The 13,703-nt window shown below is 65.6% G+C and overlaps 3 protein-coding genes across 3 annotated transcripts in view; all 3 read left to right on the top strand.

Moving 5' to 3' along the window:
• Positions 1-2,093, top strand: part of NBEAL2 (neurobeachin like 2) — a 28,976-nt gene extending 26,883 nt beyond the window's left edge. The window contains 3 exon segments of the mRNA XM_048304416.1: positions 35-183; positions 985-1,120; positions 1,641-2,093. Of these exon segments, the coding sequence (XP_048160373.1) occupies positions 35-183; positions 985-1,120; positions 1,641-1,745 (390 nt within the window). The 3' untranslated portion in view covers positions 1,746-2,093.
• A 980-nt stretch (positions 2,094-3,073) lies between these two features.
• On the top strand, positions 3,074-9,111 carry LOC125326553 (D-threo-3-hydroxyaspartate dehydratase-like). Its single transcript, XM_048304967.1, is given in 9 exon segments — positions 3,074-3,184; positions 3,748-3,871; positions 3,873-3,898; positions 4,989-5,269; positions 5,710-5,896; positions 7,259-7,380; positions 7,466-7,655; positions 7,727-7,832; positions 8,759-9,111. Coding segments are annotated over 9 exon segments (1,158 nt in total). The 5' UTR covers positions 3,074-3,152; the 3' UTR covers positions 8,849-9,111.
• LOC125325962 (collagen alpha-1(I) chain-like) lies at positions 8,875-13,171 on the top strand. Its single transcript, XM_048304069.1, has 7 exons — positions 8,875-9,067; positions 9,121-10,020; positions 10,826-10,936; positions 11,016-11,075; positions 11,858-12,034; positions 12,118-12,251; positions 12,855-13,171. Exons 1-7 carry the CDS (start codon positions 8,875-8,877, stop codon positions 13,002-13,004), a joined length of 1,725 nt encoding a protein of 574 aa, XP_048160026.1. The 3' UTR covers positions 13,005-13,171.
• The last annotated feature ends 532 nt before the right edge of the window (positions 13,172-13,703 follow it).

Genomic DNA, 13,703 nt, shown 5'->3' with positions numbered 1-13,703 from the left:
CATCACCACGACGCTCCCCCCGTGCTCCTTGCAGGACAGGTTTGCGCTGCACCTGTACTCGGTGAACGGGAAGCTCCTGTCCTCCGTCCCGCTGGACCGGGAGGTGACAGCCATGTGCCTGACCGAGGACTTCGTGGTGCTGGGGACCTCGGAGTGCGGCCTGGAGATCCGCGAGCTCCAGAGGTGAGCGCTGGCCACGCCCTGTCCTGTCCCCATTGCGCCCTCAGGGTGTGCCGTGCCATGGTGTGCCATGGCTCGTGTCCTGTGCCATGGTGTCCTGTGCCATGGTGTGCCGTGCCATGGCTCGTGCCCTGTGCCATGGTGCCCTGTGCCATGGTGTGCCGTGCCATGGCTCATGTCCTGTGCCATGGTGTCCTGTGCCATGGTGTCCCATGCCATGGCTCGTGTCCCGTGCCATGGTGTCCCGTGCCATGGCTCATGTCCTGTGCCATGGTGTCCCATGCCATGGCTCGTGTCCTGTGCCATGGTGTCCTGTGCCATGGTGTCCCATGCCATGGCTCATGTCCTGTGCCATGGTGTCCCATGCCATGGCTCGTGTCCCGTGCCATGGTGTCCCGTGCCATGGCTCATGTCCTGTGCCATGGTGTCCCATGCCATGGCTCGTGTCCCGTGCCATGGCTCATGTCCTGTGCCATGGTGTCCCGTGCCATGGCTCATGTCCTGTGCCATGGTGTCCCATGCCATGGCTCATGTCCCGTGCCATGGTGTCCCGTGCCATGGCTCATGTCCTGTGCCATGGTGTCCCATGCCATGGCTCGTGTCCTGTGCCATGGTGTCCTGTGCCATGGTGTCCCATGCCATGGCTCATGTCCCGTGCCGTGGTGTCCCGTGCCATGGTGTCCTGTGCCATGGTGTCCTGTGCCATGGTGTCCCGTGCCATGGCTCGTGTCCTGTGCCATGGTGTCCCGTGCCATGGCTCGTGTCCTGTGCCATGGTGTCCCGTGCCATGGCTCGTGTCCCCAGCCTCAGGGCGGCCGTGCCCCCCGTGCCCATGCGGGTGCCCGTGCACAGCGTGTCCGTCACCAAGGAGAAGAGCCACATCCTGGTGGGGCTGGAGGATGGAAAACTCATCGTGGTGGGCGCCGGGCAGCCCGCGGAGGTGAGCGGGACCCCAGCTGGGTCAGGGTGGGAGTGGGGACGTGGCTCGGTGTCCCCTGGGTGGGGACATCGCCAGGGTGGGGACAGCGGTGTGTCCTCTCCAGAGGTGAGGGCACTGGGGTGGGGAAGGGGATGTGGGATAGGGATGGGGGTGGAGATGGAGAAGGTGGTGAGGGTCTGAAAGGAGATGGGGATAGAGAAGGGGATGAAGATGGGGTTGGTTCAAGGGTTTTGGGAAGGGGATTGGGATGGAGAAAAGGGATGAGGATCTGGAAAAAGATAAGGATGGAAATGAGGAAGGAGAAGAGGGTGGGATGGAGGAGCAGATGAGTGTCTGGGAAGGAACAAGGAGGAAGAATGGGATGAGAAAATGGAAGGAGATTGGGATGGAGAAGGGGATGAGGAACTGGAATGGGATGGGGATGGAGAAGGGGATGAGGATCTTGGAGTGGGATGGGGATAAGGAGGGTGGAGGAGGGGGTGGGAGAAGGGATGGATAAAGGATTTGGGGCTGTCCCCAGGTGCGGCCGGGCCAGTTCCACCGGCGGCTGTGGCGTTCCACGCGGCGCATCTCCCAGGTGTCGGCCGGAGAGACGGAATACAACCCCTCCGAGGGCAGGGCCTAGGCTGGCACCCACCCCCCACGCCCCCCACACGGACAGGGGCACCCCGGGCGCCGAGGGGGGCCCGCAGAGCCTCGTCCCGCCCGACATCCGTGGCCTTATCCAGCCCCGCTGGGATGTGCAGCCCCCCCCGGATTTTCGGGAGCCGCGTCCCCCGTTCCCACGGCGGGATGGGGGCGGAAGGAGGCGGGGGCCCCTCGCTGGGAAGGGGGGTGGCACAGCCCCCCCGCCGTGCCCGCTGGCCAGGAGCCGGCAGCGTGTGGGTGCCCCCCGTCCCCCCCTTATTTTTTATTTCTATCCGTTTTTAGAGCTTTTACAGAAAAAGAATTGCTATTAATAATAATAATAATTAATTAATAATATAATAATAATAATATATCTGTGGGAAATCAACGTGTGAGGCCCGTGGCTGCCCCGAGACGGGGACACAGCCCCTCCTGTGTGTGTCCCCCGGTGTCCCCCCACTCGGGTGTCCTGCGGGGGGGGTCCCGGGCAGGGGAGCGTGGGGACACTCGTGTCACGAGTGCGGGGGTTCTCGGCAGCCCAGAGCTCAGGGGTGACGAGGGTGGGGCTGTCGGTGGCCCCGTAGCGGCGTGTCACGAGTGTGGCAGGTCTCAGCAGCCCTGTTGGCCACGTGTCACGAGTTTGGGGGGTCTCGGTAGCTCTGCACACACGTGTCACGAGTGTGGGGGTCCTCAGCCGCCCTGTCCCCACCTGTCACAAGCTGGGGACAGTTTGAGTAGCTCTACACAGGTGGCAGGAGTTGAGAGGGGCCTCAGCAGCCCTGGTACCCACGTGTCACGAGTTTGGGGGGTCTCAGTAGCGGCAGACACACTCGTGTCATGAGTGTGGGAGTTCTCAGCAGCCCTGTACCCACCTGTCACGAGTTTGGGGGGTCTCAGCAGCTCTCCCCACGTGTGTCACGAGTTTGGGGGGTCTCAGCAGCTCTCCCCACGTGTGTCACGAGTTTGGGGGGTCTCAGCAGCTCTCCCTGTGTGTGTCACGAGTTTGGGGGGGGTCTCAGCATCACTCCCCGTGTGTGACACGAGTTTGGGGGGGTCTCAGCAGCAGCAGCTGTGTCCCCCCCATGTCGCAGGCGGGGCCAGTGGGTCCCCAGCAGCCCCTGTCCCGTGTCACGAGCACGGGGGGTCTCGGCAGCCCCCATCCCGCTCTCGGCGTCCCCTCCGTGTCCCGGAGCGCGCTGTCCCCGGAGCTGGCAGCGCGTCCTGGCCGCGGCGCCGGAGCGTGTCCTGCGCTGGCCCTGCCACCCCGGCGAGGCCCCTCGGCTGGCAGTGACCCTTGTCCCCGCTCTGGCGGCCGTGCCACGGCGTCACGTGGGGCACAGGGCACCCGCGGGGCCACCGGAGCCACCGCGGCGAGCCCGGAGCAGCCGCGGCGCCGGCCGGAGCCATGGACGGAGCCACGGACGGACGCACGGACAGGTGGGGAGGGGACGCACGCACAGGTGACACCGGGGGTGGCGGGGACACGAGGCCACGCTGCTGGAGGCTGTTCCCGTCCCACTGGAGCTTGGACTGGTGTCCCTGTCCCCGGGCCAGGTGACCCCGTCCCAGCTTTCCCAGTCCCAGCTTTCCCAGTCCCAGCTTTGCCAGTCCCAGGTGTCCCAGTCAGAAGTGTCCCTGTTCCATAGATCCCAGTCCCTGCTTCCAGGGTCCCCATCCTCGGCGCCCCAGGTGTCCCACTGCTCAGTTTCCCACTCTCCCATATCCCAATCCCAGCATCCGCCTGACTCCAAGGAACCCTTGGATTGTGCCCAAGGAGGGGGGGGACACCCCGGGGCTGCCCCAGCACCAAAACCCCCCCCAGTGCCGGGTCCCTGGGGGAGCTCAGCCCCCCAGGAGCCCCCAACCCCCTCCTGGGGGGGTGTAGGGTGGCTGTAGGGTGCTGTTGGGTGGATGTGAGGTGGGCACAGGGGGTTTTTGAGGGTGCAGGGGGGGTTTCCCAGCAGGTTCCCCCCTCTCCCGCCCCCTCCCCACATTCCCAGCTCGTGGCTGGGAGCCCCCCTGGAGCAGTTGCCCACCCCGGCGCTGACCCTGGACCAGGCCACGCTGCGCGGGAACGCGGAGCGGATGCGGGAACGCTGCCGGGCCCTGGGGCTGCGCCTGCGCCCCCCACGTCAAAACACACAAAACCCTGTGAGTGTGACCCCAGAACCCCCCAGTATCCCCCAGTATTCCCAGTAGCCACCCGGTGTCCCCCCAGAATCACCCCTCATCCCTCCAACCTCTTCCCTGCATCCCTCTCAGCATCACCTCAGCACCCCTCAACCTTCCCCCAGCTTTCCCCCCGGCACCTCCCCCATCCTCACCCCAAAATCCTTCTGCAGCATCCCCCACCCTCCCCATCGGCCCCTCTGCGTCATCCCCCCAGCATCCCCCAGCTTCCTCCCCAGCATTCCCCAGTTTCTCAAGCATCCTCCCAGTCTCCCTCCCAGCATTCCCCATATCCCCCCCCAGCATCCCCCACCTCCCTCCCCAGTATCCCTCCATTATTCCCACAGAATCCTCCCAGTACCCCCCATCCTCTCCCTTAGCACCCAGCACCTTCCCAGGATCCCTTCCATCACCTCCACCTTCCCCCCAGTATCTCCCCATCCTTCCCAGTATCCCCCCACCATCCTCCCAGTATCCCCCATCTTCTCCCTTAGCACCCAAGTTCTCCCCCAGGATCCCTCCAGCATTTTCCCAGTTTCCCTCCCAGCACCCCCTCATCCTCCCAGTATCCCCCAACCTTCCCCCCAGTATCCCCCCCCGTCCTCCCAGTACCCCCCAGCTCTCCCTTAGCACCCAACGTCCCTCCAGCACCTTCCCAGGATCCCTCCCAGCTCCTCCTCACCCTCCCTCTCATCGTCCCCACCTTCCTCCCAGTATCCCCCAGTATCCCCCCACCATCCTCTCGGCATCCTCCATCCACTCCCTTGCACCCAGCTTCTCCCCCAGGATCCCTCCAGCATCTTCCCGGGATCCCTCCCAGCACTTCCTCACCAGCCCCACCTTCCCCCCAGTATCCCCCAGTATCCCCCAGTATCCCCCCCATCCTCCCAGTACCCCCCAACTCTCCCTTAGCACCCAGCACCTTCCCGGAACCCCTCCCAGCACCCCCTCAGCATCCCCCACCTCCCCCCCAGCACATTCCCACATCGCCCCTCATCCTCCTCATCCTCCTCATCCTCCTCATCCTCCTCATCCTCCTCCTCCTCCTCATCCCTGAGTCCCTGATTCCCAGGGAAGGGGCGGAGCTGGCCACGGGCGGGACCCGCCGGGGCATCGTGGTGTCCACGCTGGCCGAGGCGCGGTTCTTCGCGGCCGGGGGCTTCGATGACATCCTGTACGCGTTCCCGGTGCCCGCCTGGCGCCTGGCCGAGTGCTCGGCGCTGGCCCAGCGCCTCCAGGCATTCCAGCTGCTCCTGGACAGCCCCCAGGGGCTGGAAATGCTGCTCCAGAACCCCCTTCCCGGCGGGAAGCGCTGGCTCGTCTGGCTCAAGCTGGACTGCGGGAATGGCCGGGGTAGGTGACCCCCAAATCCCAGCCGGGGTGCAGGCAGGGCGCAGCGTGTCCTGTCCCGAGGGGGTTTCACCCAGGGTGGGCCGTGGGGTGGGATGCTCTGTGTGCCCCCCCGGATCCAGAATCCCAACCAGGATGGGGCATTGAAGTGCCCCCGAAAGTCATTCTTCAGGGATGTTCCTTGGGGAATGGTGTCCCGTGTCCCTCCAAGCCCCCAGATCCACCATCCCAAGCAGGATGGAGAATCCAAGCCACCCCAAAGCCATTTTTCCCGGCCACGCCTGCAAAGGGGGACCTTTAACCCCCTTCCCTTCCCTCCCCAGCCCCATTCCCACCGCCAGGATGCTCCATGGCGTCCCCGTGTCCCCTCACCCATCCCCCTCCCCTCCCCCAACGCGGGGGATCCCAAACCCCCCTCCCACGCTCGTGATCCCCTCGGGCAGCCGGGATTCGTCCCACGGATCCCGAGGCCCTGGCCCTGGCGCGGGCCATCGCCGAGGGGTCCCCGGAGCTGGTGACACTGGTGGGGGTCTACGCCCACTGCGGGAACACCTACGGCTGTCGCGACATCGCGGCCATCCAGGCCATCGCCAGGGCCACCACCGCCGCCGTGCTGGAATTCGTCACCGCGTGAGTGCCCGGGGTGCGCGGGACCGCGGGGATGTGGGGATTCCGGGGATCTGGGGATTCCGGGGATGTGCGGATTCCGAGGGTGTGGGGACCCCGGGGATGTGGGGATTCCGGGGATGTGGGGATTCCGGGGATGTGGGGATTCCGGGGATGTGCGGATTCCGGGGATGTGGGGACCCCGGGGATGTGCGGATTCCGGGGATGTGCGGATTCCGGGGATGTGGGGATTCCGAGGGTGTGGGGACCCCGGGGATGTGCGGATTCCGGGGATGTGCGGATTCCGAGGGTGTGGGGACCCCGGGGATGTGCGGATTCCGGGGATGTGCGGATTCCGAGGGTGTGGGGACCCCGGGGATGTGGGGACAGGAAGGGTCAAGGCGGCCGCTGTCCGCACATCCCGAAGTGCGGCTGTCGGCTGTAAATGTGAATCGCCCCCATAAAGGGGCCCTCAAAGCCCCCCCGGGGGGCGCCGGGGGGCGGCGGCGGCGCCGCTCGCCTTTGATGTGGCGGCGGTGGCGAGTTGTGACCCGGGGCAGGGTCCCCTCCCTCCTCCCCGCCACCCTTTCATCCCGGCGGGGGCTCGCATCCTGCAGGGAATTGCGGCCGGATGGCTCCTGCTGGGAAAAGGGGGAGGGACCTCCACCCCCCCACCCCGCCAGGGACAGGGATGTGCCCACCTGGGGACACGTCCTGGGGGTGTCCGGCCCAGCCCAGCGCGTGGTGGCACCGGGGAAATCCCAGATCCCCGCCCCAAAATTCGGGGGCTCTCAGGCGCATCTGGGGGCTGGTTCCGAGCACATCTGGGGGTCCTGAAACATCTGGGAGGGGTCCCAAGGACATCTGGGGGGTGCTCTGGGACATCTGGGAGGGGGCCCAGGCATAAATGGGGTGCTCTGACACAATTTGGGGGGGGGGGGTGTCTCTGGAACATCTGGGCGCGGTTCAACACATCTGGGGGGGATCTTCAGCTCATATGGGTGGATCTCGGGTACATCTGGGGATGCTTGGGCACATCTGGAGAGCGCTCTGCCACATCTGGGGGGATCTGGAGGGACCCACACCAGCCCTGAGCCTTTGAGGGGGCTCCCTGGCACATCTGGCTGGCTCCTGGGCACATCTGGATGTGTCCCCAGCACACCTTGAGTTCTCCCTGGCACACCGAGAGAGGCTCCGCCACATCTGGATGGCTCCCTTGCGTGTATGGGGGGGGGCTCCCTGGCACATCTGGGGCACCCAAAGGTGCAGGACCCACCTCTGGTGTTGTTCCCGGGGGTGCCCAGGGGTGACAGACCCACCTCTGGTCACCTGGGGGTGACGTCCCCCGCCCCGATCACCCAGAGGGTGCTCCCCGTGTGTCCCCAGGCTGCGGCAGGCGGGCATCCCGTGTCCCCAGGCCACCATCGGCTCCACCCCGTCCTGCAGCCACCCGGTGCCGGAGATGTCGCAGCTCACCGAGGTGCACCCGGGCAATTACCTCTTCTACGGTGAGCGGGACGGGCTCTCCCCGGCCGGGTGGGACCCCCCGAGGATGGGTGGGACCCCCCCAGGCTGAGCCCGTGTCCCCCGCAGACCTGCAGCAGACCCAGCTGGGCTCGTGCCGGCCGGAGGAGGTGGCCATCCGTGTCCTCACCAGGGTCATCGGCCACTACCCCCACCGCGGGCAGCTGCTCGTGGACTGCGGCTGGGCCGCCCTGAGCCTGCACGGCCGCGACCAGGGACCCCCGGGCTGTGCGGCCATCGAGGGCCACCCCCGGCTCAGGTGACAGCGCCGGGGAGGGTGGCGGGAGCAGGGGGGGACGGGGGTGACGCGTGTGCCCCGTGTCCCCGCAGGCTGGTGGGGCTCACCCAGGAGCACGGGCAGGTGGAGGCTGTGGATGGCGAGCTGGATTTCGAGCAGTTCCCGGTGGGCAGCACCTTGGCGCTCATCCCGTACCATGTGAGTGTCAGCCCCGCGTGTCCCTTGTGTGGCAGCCCTGTGCCACGGCTCGGTGTCCCTTGTGTGGCAGCCCTGTGCCACGGCTCGGTGTCCCTCTGTCACAGCCCTGTGCCACGGCTCGGTGTCCCCTGTGTCACAGCCCTGTGCCACGGCTCGGTGTCCCTTGTGTGGCAGCCCTGTGCCACGGCTCGGTGTCCCTCTGTCACAGCCCTGTGCCACGGCTCGGTGTCCCGTGTCACAGCCCTGTGCCACGGCTCGGTGTCCCTCTGTCACAGCCCTGTGCCACAACTCGGTGTCCCTCTGTCACAGCCCTGTGCCACGGCTCAGTGTCCCTGTGTCACAGCCCTGTGCCACGGCTCGGTGTCCCTCTGTCACAGCCCTGTGCCACGGCTCGGTGTCCCGTGTCACAGCCCTGTGCCACGGCTCGGTGTCCCCTCTGTCACAGCCCTGTGCCACGGCTCGGTGTCCCTCTGTCACAGGCCTGTGCCACGGCTCGGTGTCCCCTCTGTCACAGCCCTGTGCCACGGCTCGGTGTCCCTCTGTCACAGGCCTGTGCCACGGCTCGGTGTCCCTCTGTCACAGCCCTGTGCCACAGCTCGGTGTCCCTGTCTCACAGCCCTGTGCCACGGCTCGGTGTCCCCTCTGTCACAGGCCTGTGCCACGGCTCGGTGTCCCTCTGTCACAGCCCTGTGCCACAACTCGGTGTCCCTGTGTCACAGGCCTGTGCCACGGCTCGGTGTCCCTCTGTCACAGCCCTGTGCCACGGCTCGGTGTCCCCTCTGTCACAGGCCTGTGCCACGGCTCGGTGTCCCCTCTGTCACAGGCCTGTGCCACGGCTCGGTGTCCCTGTGTCACAGGCCTGTGCCACGGCTCGGTGTCCCCTGTGTCACAGCCCTGTGCCACAACTCGGTGTCCCTGTGTCGCAGGCCTGTGCCACGGCTGCCATGCACCCCGTGTACTTCGTGCACGCTGCCGGGAAGGTGGTGGAGCTCTGGCGCCCCGTGCGCGGCTGGTAGAGGGGAGAGAGAGGAGATTCGGGGGGATGCACCCGCACCCAGACCCTGCACCGAGACCCCGCACCCACAGCGAGATCTTGCACCCAGGAGACCCCGCACCCTCGCCCCTCCAAGCCCACTCCGAGCCTGTGCACCCCCGCTGGGGTCCCGTGGCCCTGTCCGGGTCCCGCGCCCACTCCAAGACCCCGCACTCGCTCCCACGCCCTGCGCCCACCCCAGGTGCTGCACCCACACCGGGGCTCAATAAAGCTGTTTCTCCTGCTTCCAGGCAGTTATTCCCTCGGGGAAGGGCCGTGGGGAGGCGGAGGGGGTTGCACCGCCTCTTCGGTGCCCTCGATCCCAGTTCGCACCAGTCCGCTCCAAGTTGGGCCCGTCCCGGTGGGAGCGCCCTGGGCGGGATTCGAACCCGGCACCCAAAGAGCTGCGAGGGGCGGAGCTCCATTGCTGGCCACGCCCCCAGCCGCGCTCAGCCAATGAGAGCGCGCCCCGCCCGGCCCTGCCCGGGGGAGCCACGCCCAGCCCGGCCCGGCCCAGGCGCGACGGGGCGGCCGAGAGGAGCCGAGTGCGGCCGAACCGGGACCCGGCGGGGCCGAACGGAGCCGAGCGGGGCCGAAACGAGACCCAGCGGAGCCGAACGGAGCCGAGCGGGACCGAACCGGAACCCAGCGGGACCGAACCGGGACCCAGCGGAGCCGAACGGAGCCGAGCGGGACCCGGCGGGACCGAACCGGGACCCAGCGGGACCGAACCGGGACCCAGCGGAGCCGAACGGAGCCGAGCGGGACCCGGCGGGACCGAACCGGGACCCAGCGGGACCGAACCGGGACCCAGCGGAGCCGAACGGAGCCGAACCGAAGCCGAGCGGTGCCGGACGGGATCGAACCGGGCGGAGCCGAAGCGGTTCGGAGCGGCTCGGCCCCGCTCGGCTCGGTTCGGCCCGGCCCGGTGCGGGGGTCCCGGGCCGGTGCCGGCGATGCGGCCGCTCCCGGTGCCGCTGCTGCTGCTGCTGCTGAGCCCGGTGCGGGACGGAACCGGGAGCGGGACTGGGAACGGGCCGGGCCGGGATGGGACCGGGACCGGGAGCGGGACTGGGAACGGGCCGGGCCGGGATGGGACCGGGACCGGGAGCGGGACTGGGAACGGGCCGGGCCGGGATGGGACCGGGACCGGGAGTGGGACTGGGAACGGGCCGGGCCGGGATGGGACCGGGACCGGGAGCGGGACTGGGAACGGGCCGGGCCGGGATGGGACGGGCCGGGTCTCCCGCTGCCCCCGGGGCGCTCCGGGTCACTTCGCTCCGTGGCTTTTGTTGAAGTTTTTGGGGTTTGATTCGGTTCAGTTTGGGCCATTTCGGTTCCGTTCCTTTTCTTTCATTTTATTCCGTTTTCCTCCATTTTTTTCCTCTTTTTTCTCTTTTATTTCCGTCGGTTATTTTCTTTTTCTTTTCCTTTTTTAAATTTTTTTATCTTCCCTTTTTAGTACATTTTCTCTTCTCTTATTTTTGTTTTCCTCTTTTATTTCATTCTTTTTTGAATTTTATTTTTTTATTTTCCTTTTTAATTCTATCGCATCTTCATTCCTTTATTTCCTCTTATCCTATTTTACTTATTTTCCTTTATTTTACTTTACTTTCCTTTATTTTACTTTACTTTCCTTTATTTCAAGTCATTTTCCTTCCTTTCATTTTAATTTACTTCATCCTTTCCTTTGCTTTCTCTTCACTTCGTTTATTTTCATTCCCGTCCGTTTCAATGCCTTTTATCTCTTTTTTATTTACTATTTATTCCCTTTCCTTTTTACTCTTTCCGTTTGATTCCCCACTTCTATTTATTTCCCTTTCTCATCATTATTTATTTTTGCTGCTCCTCAATCCCTCTCCTCCCACTCTTTTCCCTCTCTAATCCCCCTTTTCCATGCTTTTGGGGGCATCCCAGCGGGAATTCGCGGGGCCCTGGAGCGAATTAAGGGGAAACTGAGGCAGCCCCTCCCCCCTGTGCCCGCAGGTGCCGGGGCGGGGCGGGGGGTGCCCCCCGTGTCCCCCCGGTGTCCCCGAGCCCTGCGACAGCCGCTGCCCGCCCTGCGCCCGCAGTGAGTACCCCAAAAACACCCCGCACCCAGAGACACCCAAAAACAACCCCAAAAACCCCAAAATGCCCCAAACCCGCAGCGCGGAGCCCCGCGGAGGAGGAGCCGGAGGAGCCGTGCCCGCCCTGCCCGCCGTGCACCCGTGAGTGGCACCGGGACCCCGGCGGGGGGACTGAGGGGGCTGGGCCGCGGGCCCCCTTTTGTGCCTCAGTTTCCCTTTTGTGCCTCAGTTTTCCCTTTTGTGCCTCAGTTTTCCCTTTTGTGCCTCAGTTTCCCTTTTGTGCCTCAGTTTCCCTTTTGTGCCTCAGTTTTCCCTTTTGTGCCTCAGTTTCTCTTTTGTGCCTCAGTTTTCCCTTTTGTGCCTCAGTTTCCCCACGTTGCTCCTCAGTCTCTCCATGTCCTGCCCTGGTTTCCTCTCGTTCCTTACTTTCCAAACCTCGTCGTTCCTTAATTTCCCTATATTATGGCTCAAGTTTCCCTTGTGGTGCCTCAGTTTCCCCATTTGTGCCTCAGTTTCCCTTGTCCTGCTTCATTTTCCCCACATCGTTCCGTAAGTTCCTCTTGTCCTGCCTCAGTTTCCCCCTTTTTTCCCCTCATTCCCTCTTTTTCTCCCTCGGTTTCCCCTCACGCCTCACTTTCCCTTGTCTATCTCACCCCCCCTTGTGCCTCAGTTTCCCCTTTTTTATCTCAGTTTCCCTCGTTTTACCCCATTCCCCCTTCTTTGCCTCAGTTTCCCCCTTTTTTCCCCTCATTCCCCCTCCTTGTGCCGCAGTTTCCCCCCGTGTCCCTCGGGGGAGGTGACGGCGGGAGGTGTCCCCAAAACCGAGGGTCACACCCCCTGCCCCCCCCTCCCCTCTCCAAGGGGAAACTGAGGCACGGCCGGGAACATCCGCATTCCCTTCCCCTTTTTTGGGGATCCCACAGACGAGGCCACGGCGCCGCTCCCTGAGGGGACCCCGCCGGTGTCGGGGGACCCCCGAGTGACCCCCGCCGGTGTCGGGAGCCCCCCCCGAGCCGCCCCCCGGGGACATCATCCCCCTGTACTGCGCCCCTCCTGGCCGCGCTCGTCGTGGGGCTCGTGGCCTACGTGGCCTTCAAGTGGTGAGTGGGGGGTCCCGGGGGGGGACACGCGGGGATTTGGGGACCCCCGGTGACCCCCCCCCCCCCCCCCCGTGTCCCCCCAGCTGGGACACCTGCAGGAAGAAGCGGCAGCTGGACAAGGCGAGGGACGCGGGGGACGCGGGGGTGGCGGCGGACGGGGAGAAGCTGCGGGGGGACAGCGGCGTCTGCCCGGACAGCCCCGGCCTGGAGCCCCCCCGTGAGCGCCCCGGGATCGGGAGGGGTGGGGACACCCAGGCCTGGGGGGGTCTGGGGACATCCGAGGGTTTGGGGACACCCAGGCCTGGGGGGATTTGGGGACATCGGCGGGTTTGGGGACATCCTCGGGTTTGGGGACATCCTCGGGTTTGGGGACATCCTCGGGTTTGGGGACACCCAGCCCCGGGGGGATTTGGGGACATCGGCGGGTTTGGGGACATCCTCGGGTTTGGGGACATCCTCGGGTTTGGGGACACCCAGCCCCGGGGGGATTTGGGGACATCCGAGGGTTTGGGGACACCCAGCCCCGGGGGGATTTGGGGACATCCGAGGGTTTGGGGACATCCGAGGGTTTGGGGACACCCAGCCCTGGGGAGGGTGAGGGTTTGGGGGCACCTGAGAATTTTGGGGTGGATGGGATAGGATGGGATCAGGGAGCACCTGGATGGGGTTGGGAAGCCCCCAAATGGGATTAGGGAGCACCTGGATGGGGTCGGGGGTCCCCTACTCCTCCCGGTGGGGCTCGGGAATCGCCCCCATCCCTCCCTCGGTCCCTCTGTCCCGGTGTGGAATTCCGGGATGCTGATCCCGGCCCTCCCCGCAGCCCCCCCGGAGGGTCCCTCCCCGCTCCCGGGGTCCCCGCGGCGCCAGGAAGAGCCGGGAGAGCTGGAGCGGCTCCTGGAGCTGGGGACACCCGGCAGCGAGCGGCGCGGCCCCGGGGTGGCCCCGGGGGGACATCACCTCCGCCGTGTGACCCCCCCGGGACACCGGGGCCGCGCCGGTGGCTGCTCCCGGGGGGGGTTCCCGCTTCCCGATGGATTCCTGGGGTTTTTTACGTGGGTTTTGTACTTTTTTAGGGATTCTGGGGGGCGGGACAGGGACCTTTGGTGGGGGTATTAAACGTGTCACTGGGTGCCACCAGGGTTTGTGTCCTTGGGTGTCCGTGTGTCCGTGCGTGTTCCCGGGGTGTGTCCCCTCGGGTGTCCCCAGTGTCACCAGGTGCCTGTTTGTCCCCAGGATGTGTCCCCTGGGCATCCCGAGTGTCCCCAGGTGTCCATGGAATGTGTCCCCTCAGGTGTCCCAAGTGTCCCCAGCTGTCCACGAGTCCCCTCAGGTGTCCGTGTGTCACCAGGATTTGTGTCCTCGGGTGTCTGTGTGTCCCTGGGATGCACCCCAAGTGTCCCCACGATGTGTCCTTGCGTGTCCCTGCATCCCTGGGATGTGTCCCCTCGGGTGTCCGGGGTGGGTGTCCCCAGGTGTCCGTGTGTCCCCAGGAGCTGTCCCCTCAGGTGTCCGTGTGTCCCTGGGATTCTGGCCATCCCTGTGTGTCCCCACGTTTGTCACTGGGATGTGTCCCGGGGTGTCCCAGACAGACCCCAGGCGTGGGTGGCCCCAGGAGGAGGAGGAGACACCCCAAAGTGCCCAAGGCAGGTGGCACCGGGCACAGAAAGAG

The sequence above is a fragment of the Corvus hawaiiensis genome, chromosome 1 (assembly GCF_020740725.1).
Source record: "Corvus hawaiiensis isolate bCorHaw1 chromosome 1, bCorHaw1.pri.cur, whole genome shotgun sequence".
Taxonomy (NCBI): Eukaryota; Metazoa; Chordata; class Aves; order Passeriformes; family Corvidae; genus Corvus; species Corvus hawaiiensis.
This window is presented reverse-complemented; position numbering and strand designations above follow the sequence as displayed.